The sequence below is a fragment of the Pongo pygmaeus genome, chromosome 10 (genome assembly GCF_028885625.2).
Source record: "Pongo pygmaeus isolate AG05252 chromosome 10, NHGRI_mPonPyg2-v2.0_pri, whole genome shotgun sequence".
Lineage (NCBI taxonomy): Eukaryota > Metazoa > Chordata > Mammalia > Primates > Hominidae > Pongo > Pongo pygmaeus.
In genome coordinates, this window is record NC_072383.2 from 14,938,252 (window position 1) to 14,953,401 (window position 15,150).

The 15,150-nt window shown below is 40.6% G+C and overlaps 1 protein-coding gene across 1 annotated transcript in view; it reads right to left on the bottom strand.

Annotated features, from left to right (window-relative positions):
* PLBD1 (phospholipase B domain containing 1) overlaps positions 1-15,150 on the bottom strand; it is a 65,509-nt gene that overhangs the window by 5,648 nt on the left and 44,711 nt on the right. The window contains exons 7-8 of the mRNA XM_054444578.2: positions 2,200-2,400; positions 1,949-2,089 (exon numbers count right to left, since the gene is read on the bottom strand). Of these exons, the coding sequence (XP_054300553.1) occupies positions 1,949-2,089; positions 2,200-2,400 (342 nt within the window). The remainder of the gene's footprint in view (positions 1-1,948; positions 2,090-2,199; positions 2,401-15,150) is intronic.

Below are 15,150 nucleotides of genomic sequence, written 5' to 3' on the forward strand. Positions count from 1 at the left end.
TTATCAGCAACCGTCCAAAGAAGAAAAGACTACTTTAGCAAGCATCTCTCTCCTGAGGCATGTTATTATTTTCAGGCTCTTAGGAGCTGGGTTCTCTGTTTTGAATTGCTCTATGCTAACCAGTAACCACCCAATGATTTGATTTCTTGGATGGATTTTCCTAACAAGCAAAGAAGGTAGGTCCACTGCTTGATAGCATATGAACTGCTTGGCAATGAAAACTCCCACCTTAAAATTTTGTTTTATGCGTAAGTCTTAGCACATTTAGTTGGTGTGAACCATTCTCCACTGACAAGGCTCACTCTAGGCATCATTACAAAGTCAATTTGGGGACCTGGAAAACTGAGGACCAGGTCCTGATCCCTAGGGTCCACACTTTATCTCCGTTCTGTCCCTATTCATCTGCCAGCTGATCTATTGCAATAACCTCCTAACTAGTCTCCTTTCTTCCCACCCAGTCTATTCTCCCTTCAGGAACTCCCAATTTCTAAAACATAAAGGCTGAACTGACCAGCAGGATTTTTAAAGCTAACATTTTCTCTCAATAAATCTATCTATTTATCTTAATTAATTCTCATGACCGTCCTGTGAAATTGTAGAGTTCCACACTCCCACATCCAGAAATTCTTGGGAGCCAGATGAGTCTCAGAATTTAGGGTTTTTCAGACTTTAGAACAACCGTGGAGCGCATGGATTATATGACATTACAGTCTCTTTGGGAAACACCTCATAATCAAAGATGTTGATATTTCTGTAGCCTAATGTATACGTGGTGTCTCTAAGAGGAAATAAAGACAATTTAAAAAAACAGGCTGGGCACGGCAATTTGGAAGGCCAACTCAGACGGATCACCTGAGGTCAGAAGTTCAAGACCAACCTGGCCACATTGGTGAAACCCCATCTCTACTAAAAACACACAAAAAATTAGCCAGGTGTGGTGGCACATGCCTGTAGTCCCAGCTACTCAGGAGGCTGAGACAGGAGAATCCCTTGAACCCGAAAGGCAGAGGTTGCAGTGAGCCGAGATTGCACCACTGTACTCCAGCCTGGGTGACAGAGCGACACTCCATCTGAAGAAAAATTAAAATTAAAATTAAAAACCACGAAAAGTTTCTTTCTGGTAGTTTTTGCTGCCAAATGAGTTCAGATCAGGTCTTTATCTTGCTACCAAGTAAGCTAGGCTACCAAATCAAAACAAAACACAAGAAACAAAATAATAATTTGTGGTTTTACAGTTTTGGAATTTTAAAACTACGAATATGTGGTTGTGGACCTATATCACGATTAGTTTTATAGATGAGGAAAATGAGGCTTGGAGAGATTCAATAATTTACCTGAGATTTTAAGGAACTGAGATTTGAATCAAGGCAGTGAGCCTCCTGGCTTCAAGTGTCTGGACTCCTTCTTGCCCACCAGAAGTGCCTTCTCTGACCCCACCCACTAACAGCCACGTTCTCTTTAGGTTTACCACTGGCCTAGGGACACCAAACCTGATGACAGCTCTTCCCATCCTGAGTTCCTGCAGCTGCTTTGAGTGCTTTGCTTCCCTACTAGACTCCTGAGTCCTTCGAGGTCAGGGATTCTGTATCCTTGCTTTTCTAGTCCCTGGGCCACAGTGGCACTCCAGAAATATTTGCTGAATTGAACTTAAAGCTTTAACCAGGAACACAGGAGAAAAGGTAACATTAGAACTCTGAGAAATCATAGAGTCATGAATGCCTGATTTGCGTCCCAATCTGCACATTGTCCTATAAGAGTTTGGGATGTAGGTTTACATGTTGTGCTAAACCTGGTCATTCTCTCCCAGTGTAACTAGCAGTGGCATCCCCATCCTGTCTTCCCCACCATACCCTCCCCCACCACACATTCACACAATGTGCATTCCCCTGCCATATATGAACACACACATACTCATCAGGTTTTAAGACTTATGACATGAAGAAAGTACCTTTCCGTAGAACATCAGTTTGTTCAGAATATTCTACATATGTAGGAATTTGCTCCACAATGTACAGAGTGCCTTTGTCAAGACTGTGGTTCAGCTTTACCTTCTTCAGGTCCAGAACCATGTATTGATTGTTATAGGTGCCTGAAATATCAGGAAACATGAAGACGGGGCATGGGTATGACTTTACTGGTTAACAAGCCTAAATCAAAATACATGTCCATGTCTAACAGTTATTCTGCAGGGTCACTTACCAGAGTTGTATTTTGAAAAGATGTCTGCCCACCTCTTGCCACTATCTGCCATCATATTGGCCACACGGACTCTTTGCCAGGCCAGGAGAGTCTCAGGTATTACCTGCTTTAGCAGGGTTTTATTATACACACTGTTTGTGGTCTGCAGCAATATCAATCCACTGCTAAGAATGTAAAAATCATCCAGAGATTCCAAAAACCCTACAGGAAAGACAAATATACACATCAGCATATGTATACATGGAACAGTGAACCATCATTATTGGCAAAGAGCTTTACATACACAATGCATTTTGCAAAGCGTATCAGTTATTACTATCCTTGATCTGCAGTAGCCTCCCCCAGCTTTGGCTCACCTCTGTGGTAGTCATCCAACTGCCACTTATAGAGGTACCAAAAGAACTCCACCCCTGGATTCTCCATTGAAAATGTATTTTATGATTTGAAATAACAAAAATATGTTAAATCCAGAACCTTGCAAGTTTCCAGAATGATAAACAGATGTAGATCCCGACTTGCTAAGATTTTGCAGGAGAATTTTTAATTAGGGAGGGGATTAGCAGGGTTCATTAGTAAGAATATAAATGCCTTTTTTTCTTCACTTCTACTTTCCTGTATTTTTCAAATTTTGTATAAGTCTACTTTTTTTTTTTTTTTGAGACACAGTCTGACTCTGTCACCCAGGCTGGAGTGTAGTGGCATGATCTCAGCTCACTGCAACCTCGCCTCCTGGGTTCAAGCGATTCTTGTGCCTCAGCCTCCTGAGTAGCTGGGATTACAGGTGTGCACCACCACACCTGGCTAATTTTTATATTTTTAGTAGAGACCGGGTTTCACCATGTTGACCAGGCTTGTCTCAAACTCCTGACCTCAAGTGATTCACCTACCTTAGCCTCTAAAGTTCTGGGATTACAGGTGTGGGCCACCACACCTGGCTAAATCTACATAATTTTTATAAATGGAAAAACATCTACATTTAGAAAAGTAAAGATGGTTTTGAAACTAGGGCATTGACACTCTTGGTTAATGCTTTTTTATAAATGTTGGAGGCAACACAGGAAAATCAGTGAAGCCACAGTCTTTTCTGAAGACTTATTTTGTGGTTTATACTGGGATGAGTATGGAAAGGATAGAATATCAGGCACAGCTGTAATAAAAAGAGAGGATATATTGTCATCAGTAACAGTAATGGAACAACTGTCAGTGTTAAAGAAGTGTCAGAAAAGGACCTCAGTGGTAGAGTTAGAAGGGGCCAGAGTGGTAAGTTCCTTTGGTGCATCCTGCTGAAGGATTTTAAGGCCCTTAAAAAATAGTCCTGAGGGAGCTAGCTAGCTCCTTCCACTATTTGAGGTCACAGAGAGAAGGCACTGTCTATGAGAAACAGACCCTCATTAGACATTGAGTCTTCCAGTCCCTTCATCCTGGGCTTCCCAGCCTCCAGAACTGTGAGCAATAAAATTTCTATAGTTTATAAATTACCTAGTCTGAGGTGTTTTGTCATAGTAGTCAGAATGGACTGAGATGGTCTCAAATTTCTACCATTATTTTTTACCACTTTTATCATTTTTGCCATATCTGAATACTATCTAAACTATCATTTAGTTAATATTTTTGTTATTTTTTAACTGGCAAGTAAAAATTATACATATTTATGTTATACAAAAGGATATTTTGATATCCGACATGTAAACATTGTATATATTTGGTATACAAAATGATATTCTGATATATGTATGCACTGTCAATGGCTAAATCAAGCTATTAACATATGCACTACTTAATATCTTTCTTCAAACTAACTCACTTTTCAAACTTAAAATACTTACCCTTGTCATATATCATAATGTTTCAGAAACTATGGACTTAATGTTTTTGTTTTTCCCCAAAGAAATACATTAAAACAAATACATTTCTACTAATGTGCAAAAAATGTTTGTCCACATACTGCCTCGAATCACCCCACCAGCCCTGTGCATGCTATTGCACATCTATTCTAGCCTAGTATGGAATAAGTAAGGTGGGGTCAAAGAAACGGGTCACCTGAAACCAGAGGTAAGAGCATGGATTGGGAGTCAGAAGACCTGCATTTTGGTTTCCTGCTTGCCTCTAATGAATTTGACAATTCTCATTTTGCCTCTCTCTTCCTTATTTCCTTCCTCTGATAACCTGGGACTGAGTGATGTCATTCAGCTCTAACAATCTGATTTTAATTTCTTGAAATTTCTTGAGTAGGAAAGTTACACGATGAGAGGACTGTCCAACTAACTTTGTTTTTTTGTTTGTTTGTTTGTTTGTTTGAGACGGAGTCTCACTCTGTCGCCTAGGCTGGAGTGCAGTGGCATGATCTCGGCACACTGCAAATACCGGCCCCTGGGTTCCTGCCATTCTCCTGCCTCAGCCTCCCAAGTAGCTGGGACTATAGGCGCCCGCCACCACCCCCTGCTAATTTTTTGTATTTTTAGTAGAGACAGGGTTTCACCATGTTAGCCAGGATGGTCTCGATCTCCTGACCTCGTGATCCACCCGCCTCGGCCTCCCAAAGTGCTGGGATTACAGGCGTGAGCCACCGTGCCCGGACCCAACTAACTCTTAATGAGCCTCTACAAGGCTGCTATTAAGCTATAGAGAGGTTTGTGTAAATTAGAGAAAGTTGCACACTCCAAGTGGTACAAAGCTTAACGGTACACTCGAATGAAATTTTAATGGGTCACCTCTCTAGAAAGACATGACCTGGGCAAAGGATATATGGCTTGACAGAGTGTAAAATAGATTTCATTCGTCTCTTGGGCTGGGATCAGTTTTCAGTGCTCAAACTGTACAAACATACTTGGTAGCCTTGAGAAAGCTCCCTGGTAGATAATCCCTGTAGGGTAGAACGCTGTATTTCTGGAATGACAAGTTTGCTAATTCAATACTTGCTGTAGCAGTCTCCCTGGACACAAGAGGGCAGACGTTCTTTAATATGTGTAGGTGATTGAATATTACAAGTACTAATGTTTAAGGAGTAGTCTTTCATTTAAAGGCAAGATTCTTTATGAAAGAGACAGGAAGATGGAAATATATAGGCCATCCAGACTTCTAGAGCAAAGAAAGTGAACTGGCCTGCAAAAACTATAGTCGAGGAGGCTAATTCTATAGTTTACAGTTTAAGATAATAAAGAAAAGGCCCAGAGATGGGACAAAGTTCTGACACATTGCCTTTGAAAAGAAACACATTTCTTTGACTACATAAAATTATAATCTTTTTAAATTTTTTTTTTTTTTTGAGACAGGGTCTCCCTATGTTGCCCAGGCTGGTCTCAAACTCTAGAGTTCAAGGGATCCTCCTGCCTTGGCCTCCCAAAGTGCTGGGATTACAGGTATGAGCCACCACACCTAACTAAAATTATAATCTTGCTTTCATCTGTCATTAGCAGCTTTGGAAGGCAGATTGAGATCAGGAGAAAATGAAACACTCCAGTGTTTTATGAATGCCAGCCTAAGAATAACATTTCATGGTAAGCTTCTCACTGAATTTAATTAAGAAATAAAAAGAAACTCTTTCGGTTAATAAAACATATTTCAAGACTTAAAAAAAAACCGAATTGCAGAAATAAACAGTAACCACTATGTAGTCATGCAAATGGCAACAACAGTTACTCAACACACACCATGGAACAAACACATTAGAAACAATTATGAAGATTGACTCATGGGGAATTGCATGTTGAGACAGGGTGGAGTTGAGGGAAATCATCTTATGACCAGTTAATCAAGAAAAGTATGAAAAATAAGGTGGGATTTCTGGAAAGGCAGAAGGGAGGACTCATCCTGATTTAGGTGGGGAAGACGGTGAAGACAGGTCTGATCTGGCAGAAGACATCAGTGTTCTGGGATGGTGCCAATGAGGAGACAAAGAATCAAAGAAACGTACTTAAAAAAAAAAAAACAGAAATTAAGTGCTGCAAAATCCATTTATAATTCTTTAGAATATGTGCCCGAATTCTGCTATTTCTTTTCTTTTCTTGGTTCTACCTTTTAAAAGCAAAGGACATGAATTTTGGTCTGTACTAAATATAGATTGTTTTTATATACTTCAGCTTTGTGAACAAAGTACCTAGATCAAAGAGGTAACATGACATTAATAAAAGTAATTACAGAACATTAAAAATGTTCACAACATATATTTATTAAATAGGCAATTTTATAGATTATGAAGACTTGACTTAAATTTTCCTGGAGCCTATTCTTTTATCTTCATGTGTACCTACTTTCAAGTACATGCACTCAATATTTAAAAAGGCCAAGCTGGCTAATGCCTGTAATCCCAGCACTTTGGGAGACAGAGGTGGGTGGTGAATCATTTGAGGTCAGGAGTTTGAGATCAGTCTGACCAACATGGTGAAGCCCCATTCTACTAAAAATACAAAAAAAAAAAAATTAGCCGGGCGTGGTGGCACATGCCTGTAGTCCCAGCTACTTGGGAGGCTGAGGCACGAGAATTGCTTGAACCCAGGAGCAGAGGTTGAATTGGCCACTGCACTCCAGCCTGGGCAACAGAGTGAGACTCAGTCTCAAAAAACAAAAACAAGGCCGGGCACGGTGGCTCACGCCTGTAATCCCAGCACTTTGGGAGGCTGAGGCGGGTGGATCACAAGGTCAGGAGTTTGAGACCAGCCTGACCAACATGGTGAAACCCCGTCTCTACTAAAAATACAAAAATTAGCTGGGCACGGTGGCGCGTGCCTGTAATCCCAGCTACTCAGGAGGCTGAGGCAGGGGAATCGTTTGAACCCGGGAGGCGGAGGCTGCAGTGAGCCAAGATCGCGCCATTGCATTCCAGCCTGGGTGACAGAGCGAGACTCCATCTCAAACAAAAACAAAAACAAAAACAAAAACTAAAAACAAACAACAACAACAACAACAAAAAAGGCTAAGCAAAGATTTTGCTGCTTAGACCACAAGGGCTGCCATAGTCTCACAAACAGGATGGACTATGGATTCAGTATGCTAGGATGGTCTAGGGTGCTTGTTACAAATGTCCCAGCCCAGATCAATGAAATTTGAAGTTCTATGGATGACACTGCATTTTTAGCAAGCTCCATAGGAAAAATTGGGGAACATCTAAGTTTAAGAGGTATGTATACATGTGTGGGGGAGGTGATAGCATACCTGTATATAATGCAAAGTAGGAACACACACATGCTTGGGGAAACACATTAAGTGCATCCCAGAAAGCCTCACTTATAGATCATTAAGCTTGAAGCCTCAGCCTTATGGGGATCATCATTACTGGGATCCTCAATTAAAAGTCCTTTGAGGCCAGGCAAGGTGGCTTATGCCTGTAATCCCAGTACTTTGGCAGGCGGAGGAGGGCAGATCACCTGAGTTCAGGAGTTCGAGATTAGCCTGGCCAGCATGGAGAAACCCTGTCTCTACTAAAAATACAAAAATTAGCAGGACATGGTGGCATACGCCTGTAGTCTCAGCTACTTGGGAGGCTGAGACACAAGAATCGCTTGAACCTGGGAGGCAGAGGTTGCAGTGAGCTAAGATCACGCCATTCCACTCCAGCATGGGCGACAGAGTGAGACGCCGTCTCAAACAAAAAAAAAAGTCCTTTAAATAGGTTCCATCTTTTGTTCCCACATAGAAGCTCCACCCACCTGGCATGGCAGGAAATCCTTTGAGTTCACTGCTCTATTAGTTTTTTGTTTGTGTTTGTGTTTTGAGACAGGCCATGCTCTGTCGCCCAGGCTGGAGTGCAGTGGCGTGATCAAGGCTCAAGGCAGCTTCAAACCCCCAGGATCAAAGGATCCTCCCACCAGGCCTCCTGAGTAGCTGGGGCTACAGGCATGCACCACCACACTTGGCTAAATTTTTTAATTTTTTGTAGAGACGGGGGTCTTGCTATGTTGCACAGCCTGGTCTCAAACTCCTGGGCTCAAGCGCTCCTCCTGCCTTGGCCTCTTAAAGTGCTGGGATTACAGGTGTGAGCCACCACACCCAGCTGGCTTTTTTAGTTTTAGCCATTTAATTTAAATCCAAACTGAATCATTTCTAAAAAAAAGAAATGGATATTTATAGTTAGATATATTGCCTTTGCACCCAGGCCTCAACCACTGAATTGTGTGACCTTGACCTGTTTGACTATTTAACTTCTCTGAACTGTTTATTTTAAAAATGCACACAAAATACCCTCCTTGAGGCTTTTTATGGAAGGCAGAATTTGTAAAAGTCAGTATGCTTTGCCTCTTGACTGCATTAACATGCCACAGGCTCAGACTGTTTTTGTGTAAAGGATGTCAAAGAACTGCACTTTGTCTAAAGAGAAGTTTGATGTTTTGTATGCTTGTTAAGAAAATACAACACTAAAAATTAATGGTGGACAACTGATTTTAAAAATACCCTTCTTGTTAGGTTTTTATGAACATTAAGTGGCATAATAAAAACAAAATGTTGGCCTGGCACGGTGGCTCATGCCTGTAATTCCAGCACTTTCGGAGGCTGAGGCAGGTGGATCACTTGAGGCCAGGAGTTCGAGACCAGCCTGGCCAACATGGTGAAACCGCATCTCTACTAAAAATATAAAAATTAGCCGGGCGTGGTCACACACACCTGTAATCCCAGCTACTCGGGAGACTGAGGCACGAGAATCACTTGAACCTGGGAGGCAGAGGTTGCAGTGAGCTGAGATCACACCACTGCACTCCAGCCTGGGTAACAGAGTAAGATCCTGTCTCAGAAAACAAAACCCCAAATCAAACAAAAACAAAATGTGCGTAGTGTCAGGGACAGAGCCAGGTACATGGTGGGGCTAAACACATATTCAGGTTTTTTGTTTTCCTTTCTATTTAATGACAAGTTGAACACAAACAAGCTTATAGTAATTTATTTAAAACTTAAATTCTGCCTAATTCCCATAAAACTAGTCAGGTCCCATTCATTTATTTATCATCTAGTTACTACAAAGGATTTGCTTCAAGTAACAAGTCCTGTGCCGAACATGTAGGTTTTGCATCTGAAGTCCCTTGCTTACAATTCCTGAACATCTTAGACTCCTGTTCTCAAATCCAGGGTATGAAATGCAGGGCAGGATGAATAGAAAGCAAGTTACAATAGGAACTGTGATCTCTTAGGCAGCCCCCACCTCCTCCTTGTTTTACTGCCCATCTTTCTTTCCTACAGTTCCTACCATGTCCACATCAAAGTGGACATAATCTATCTCCTTCCTTTCTGTTTTTCCTCTAATCCTTCTTTCTTCCTTCCTTCTTTTCTCCTTCCTTCCATAAATATTTATTCAATGATTATAATATGCAAGGCTCTGTGCTCATCCTGGGACACAGACATGAATACAGAATATGGGCTCAGAAGAAATTATGCACAAGGTACCTAGGAAGCTCAAAGGATAACTTACTTGGCCTGAAGGTTAGTGAAACCTTCTAAAAGGAGCTCTTGTGCTACTCTTTGTTACTATGAAAAGCACTAGGGTATTATGTATTACCTAGCCAAAAAAAAAAAAAATGCTCGTATCAAGGGTGAGTATTCCAATGATAGCAGCATGATAAAATTGAGTGATTTTCCCACAAATAATAATTATAAAACTGTATAAAATTATTTAAAGCAATGATTTGAAGATACTAGGAATGACCAAAGACAGAGAGAAACAGAATGTTAGTACAGCGTTGGTGAAGATGGAGTATGAGGCTTCCTTGCCTGTGTGTATTCCTAAACCCCTGATACGGACTGAATTCTGTTTCCTCAAAATTCATATGTTGAAGTCTTAACCCCAAGTACCTGAAAATATGACTATATTTGGATACAGAGCATTAAAAAGGTAATTAAGATCAACTGAGGTCATATGGGCAAACTCTAATTCAACATGACCGATGTCCTTATAAGAAGAGGAAGTGGGCCGAGCGTGGTGGCTCATGCCTGTAATCCCAGCACTTTGGGAGGCCGAGGCAGGTGGATCACGAGGTAAGGAGATCGAGACCATCCTGGCTAACAGGGTGAAACCCCGTCTCCACTAAAAATACAAAAAATTAGCCGGGTGTGGTGGCATGTACCTGTAGTCCCAGCTACTTGGGAGGTTGAGGCAGGAGAATTGCTTGAACCTGGGAGGCGGAGGTTGCAGTGAGCTGAGATCGCACCACTGCACTCCAGCCTGGATGACAGAGTGAGACTCCATCTCAAAAAAGGAGGAAGTGATGCCAGGTATATGCACACACAGAGAAAATGCCATGTGAGGACACAGTGAGAGGGTGGCCATTTGTAGGCCAAAGAGATAAGCCAAACCTGTCAATATCTTGATCTCGGACTCTCAGCTTCTAGAACTGTGAGAATAATTAATTTCTGTTGTTTAAGCCACCCAGGCTTTGTCATGGCAGCCTTAGCAAACTAATATATAGCCCATACCCAACTCTAGTTATGGAAAACTAGAGCCATTCTGGCTTGAGATGGCGAGATCAAAGTCTAGTGTTGCAGAACAGCTGAGAATTTAAGAGGAAAATTTTGGGAGCAAGAGAACTACAAGAAGAGCAGAGATCCAAAATCTGAATATGAACTCTGTCCTGTTCCCTGACTGACCACTAACTGTGCATGAATGTGGGAAATGCTAGGGAGCCCAGGGTAAAAACAGAAAGAAATGAGAAGGGTTTTCCCTTGTAAGAGAGAATTGTTCTAGAATTGAGATAGGTGAGTTTGCTGCAACTTACGCTGCCAGGGTTCCCAACTCATATGCAGCTCAAATTCCTCAAGCTGTCAGAGGACAAAGGTAAGAGCTGGAAAAGCAAATGGGAATATAGGGGAAACCTTAGGATCAAGGAAATCACAAAGAGTTAGCTCTATAATATGAATTTGAGCTGCCAACATCTTTCACTGGCTGCTAAATTACACAGATGCAGGAGCAACCTCCAGAAGACCAGGTTGAAGCAGCAGTGTTGAGGAAGGACATTGGTTGCTGCACACTGTGCAGGTGACGTATGTTGAAATTTGAGTGCAAGCAAGGTAATTGCCTGTTAAAAACAACAACAAAAAAAGTAAAACAAGTGACTTCAGCAAGATGTCTGACTAGAGGTGCCTAACATTCATTTCCCTACAAAAAAAAAGAACCAAAATGATGAATAAACAACTACATTTTGACTAGAGTATCCAAAGGAGAACACTAAAGTGTTCCAAAGGAGTACAATAAGGGAGTGGCAGAGACCCAGTGGAGCATGGAGACTTGGGATGGCTGCATAAAAAAGAGAATGAAACATTCTGCCTTTGCCATTCCGTCTTCCCAGTCAAGATTGGTATGAAACCAGGAGGCAGTCTCCCTATGGAGAAAACGTGAGCAGGAGAACTCCCAGCAACCTCCATCAAAGGTGAAAACACCTACAGTCTTTGCTGCTTGAGAATTCTGCAGTTTTCACAAGCCATGAACCCATTCTAGGGAGCTGCCTGGCATTCACATGGCTGTATTACTCCAAAGAATGAGCCCACATTGTGCCTCCTTCTCCTCTGTGATCTAAGCTGCTGATGTACAGCACCATCTTGAGACCGGCGCCACTACTATAGTGCACTGTGCTCTGGAGGGCCAGTAACCACTGTTTGTTTCTCCCCATCCTGAGGCTCTGCTGCAAGTACACTGTGCTTGTAAACAGTAGCACACCACTCACCAGTTGAGCAGCTACTGTTTCCTATCCACCAGGAATAAGCTGCCTAGGAGGCACTCCATCTTTTCCATCCCTGTGGCTGCAGCACCTCAACCTCAATTACTTAGAGCATAGGCCCAGTGAAACAGCCATAACCTTGGTGCCTGAGCCCATGTGGTGTCCTGACCCCCAAGGAACAGATGATCCTACCCAGCAGGGAGGCCACACCTTACCCTGAAGGAGCAGTCCCTATGCACTTGTGGTGTGTGTAACAGCCTGGCACTCCTGCCCCCAGAGGACAGACTGTGTCTAATCTTATTGGAGTAGGCCTTGTGCACCCACGGCACATAAAACAACCTGGCACCCCTGCCACCAGCAGAAAGGCCGTGCATATGACTTGACAGAGTTGCCATACAAACTTCTCCAGGCTAGGATGCCACTGAGGCATCCATAGAAATTGCTAACATTGACTACAGCTGAAAAAACTGCGTGGTGACTACACTACTGCATCCACCTGGAACCAAAGCCAATGCATCCTACACAACCGACACCAGGACACATCTGCAGGCAAAAATCTTTCCCTATGGTAACAACTCTATAAAACTTGAAGAGGCATGCATTCTATCAGATGCCCAGAGATCAGTGCAGGGACACAAGAAATATGAAAAAGCAGGAAAACATGATACCACCAAAAAAACACAATAACTCTCCAATAATGGACCTTAAAGAAATGGCAATTTACTAATTGCATAAAAAATTTAAAAATATGATCTTAAGGAAAATCAATGAGATTCAAGATAATATAGACAGGCAATTCAATAAAATCAGAAAAGCAATTCATGATATGAATAAAAAATTCAACAGAGTTATCATTAAAAAAAACTCTTGGAGCTGAAGACTTTAATGAATGAAATAAAAAATATAATGGAAAGTTCCAACAGCAGACTACAACAAGCAGAATAAAGAATTTCTGAACTGAAGACAGCTCTTCACTTGAAGAGTGAAGAAAGCCTACAAGACCTATGAGACACCATTAAGTGAACACATTTTCACACTATAGAAACTTGAGAGGGAGAAGAGATGGAGAAGGGCACAGAAAGCTTAACAAAATAATAGCAGAAACTTCCTAAGTTTTGAGTGAGATATAAAGAACTCTATGCCAACAAATATGAAAACTTAGAAGAAATGGATAAATTCCTGGGCACATAAAACTTACGAAAATTGAATCATGAAGAAATAGAAAATTTGAACAGACCAATAACAAGTAATGAGATTGAATTAGTAATAAAAAGTCTTCCACAAAAGAAAAGCCAAGGACCCAATGGCCTCACTGATGAGTTCTACCAAACATTAAAGAAAAACTAATACAAATCCTTTGAAAACTATTCAAAAGACATGAAGAGGAGGGAATACTTCCAACATCTTTGTATGAGACCAGCATCACCCTGATTCCAAAACCTGATAAGGACACAACAAATAAATAAATCTATTGGCCAATATCCCTAACAAACATAGATATAAAACTCCTCAAAAAAATATTTAAAAACTGAATTCAACAGCACATTAAGAAAAATCACTCACCATAATAAATGGGATTCATTCCAAGGATGCAAGGATGGTTCAATATATGCAAATCAATAAACATAATACATCATATTAACAGAATCAAGGACAAACCCATGAAGGGATGTTGAATCTATTGATCTAGAAAAGATATTTAATAAAATTCAACATCCCCTCATGATAAACACTCTCAACAAAATAGATATACAAGAAATGTAACTCAACACAATAAAGCCCATATATGACAAATTCACAGCTAGCATCACACTGAATGGGGAAAAGTTGAAAGCTTTTCCTCTAAGATCTGGAACAAGACACAAATGCACCACTTTTATTTAACATAATACTGGAGGTTCTAGCCAAAGCAATTAGGCAAGAGAAAGACAAAAAGGGCATCCAAATTGAAAAGGCAGAAATCAAACTGTCCCTGCTTCCAAATGACATAATCTTATATAGGGAAAACCCTGAAAACTTCACCAAAATACTGTTAGAACTAATAAGTAAATTGAGTACAGTTGCAGGATACAAAATCAATATACAAAAATCTATAGCATTTCTATATGACAATAGCAGATAATCAGAAAAAAATAAGAAGGCAATTTCATTTACTACAGCTACAAAAACAAACACTTAACTAAGGAGGTGAAAGATCTCTATGATGAAAACTGTAAAATATTAACAAAAGAAATGAAGAGGATACAAATGGAAAGATATTCCATGTTTACAGATTTGAGGAATATTTTTAAAAATATCCATGCTAATCAAAGCAATCAACAGATTCAGTGCAATCTCTATCAAAATACCAATGACATTCTTCATAGAAAGAGAAAAAAAATCTTTAAATGTGTATGGAACCTCAAAAGACCCCAAATAGTCAAAGCAATATTGAGCAAAAAGAACAAAGCTGGAAACATCACACTACCTGGCTTCAAAATATACTACAAAGCTATAATAACCAAAACAGCATAGTACTGGCATAAAAATAGACATATATACTAATAGGACAGAATAAAAAATACAGAAATAAATTCACACACTTACAGCTAATTGATTTCGGCAAAGACACTAAGAACACACATTGGAAAAAATTCTCTTTGATAAATGGTGCTCGGAAAACTGGATATCTACATGGAAAGGAATGAAACTAGACATCTTGCTGGGTATTTAACCAAAGGAAATGAAATAAATATGTTAAAGAGATATCTACACTCTCATGCTTATTGCAGCACTATTCACAATAGTCAAGATATGGAATCAACCTAAATGTCTATCAACAGATGAATGGATAAAGAAAATATGATACATATACATATAATGGAATACTATTCAGCCATAAAAAGAATCGAATTAGTCACGTGTGGCAATGTGGATACAGTTCCTATCAGCACAACAAACTTAAAATACAATAACCACAAAGAAGACCAGAGCTAGCCCACGACAAAGCTGAAGTCACCAAAAATCTAAATGCAGAAAAAAATTAGAGGGGAAAATAATATACTTAACAGCTTGCTTCTCAACACACACACACACACACACACACACACACACACACACACTTCCTGTTTTAATTTTTTAAAACAAGCCCTGAGCCCTGAGGGCATTATGTTAAATGAAATAAGCCAGGCACGGAAAGACAAATACTCCACAATCTCACTCAGATGTGGAATCTATAAAAGCCGATCTCATGCAAGTATAGAGTAGAACAATGCTTACCAGCAGCTGGAGAGGGTAGGCAAGGTGGAAAGGGCTTGATCAACAGGTATAAAATTAC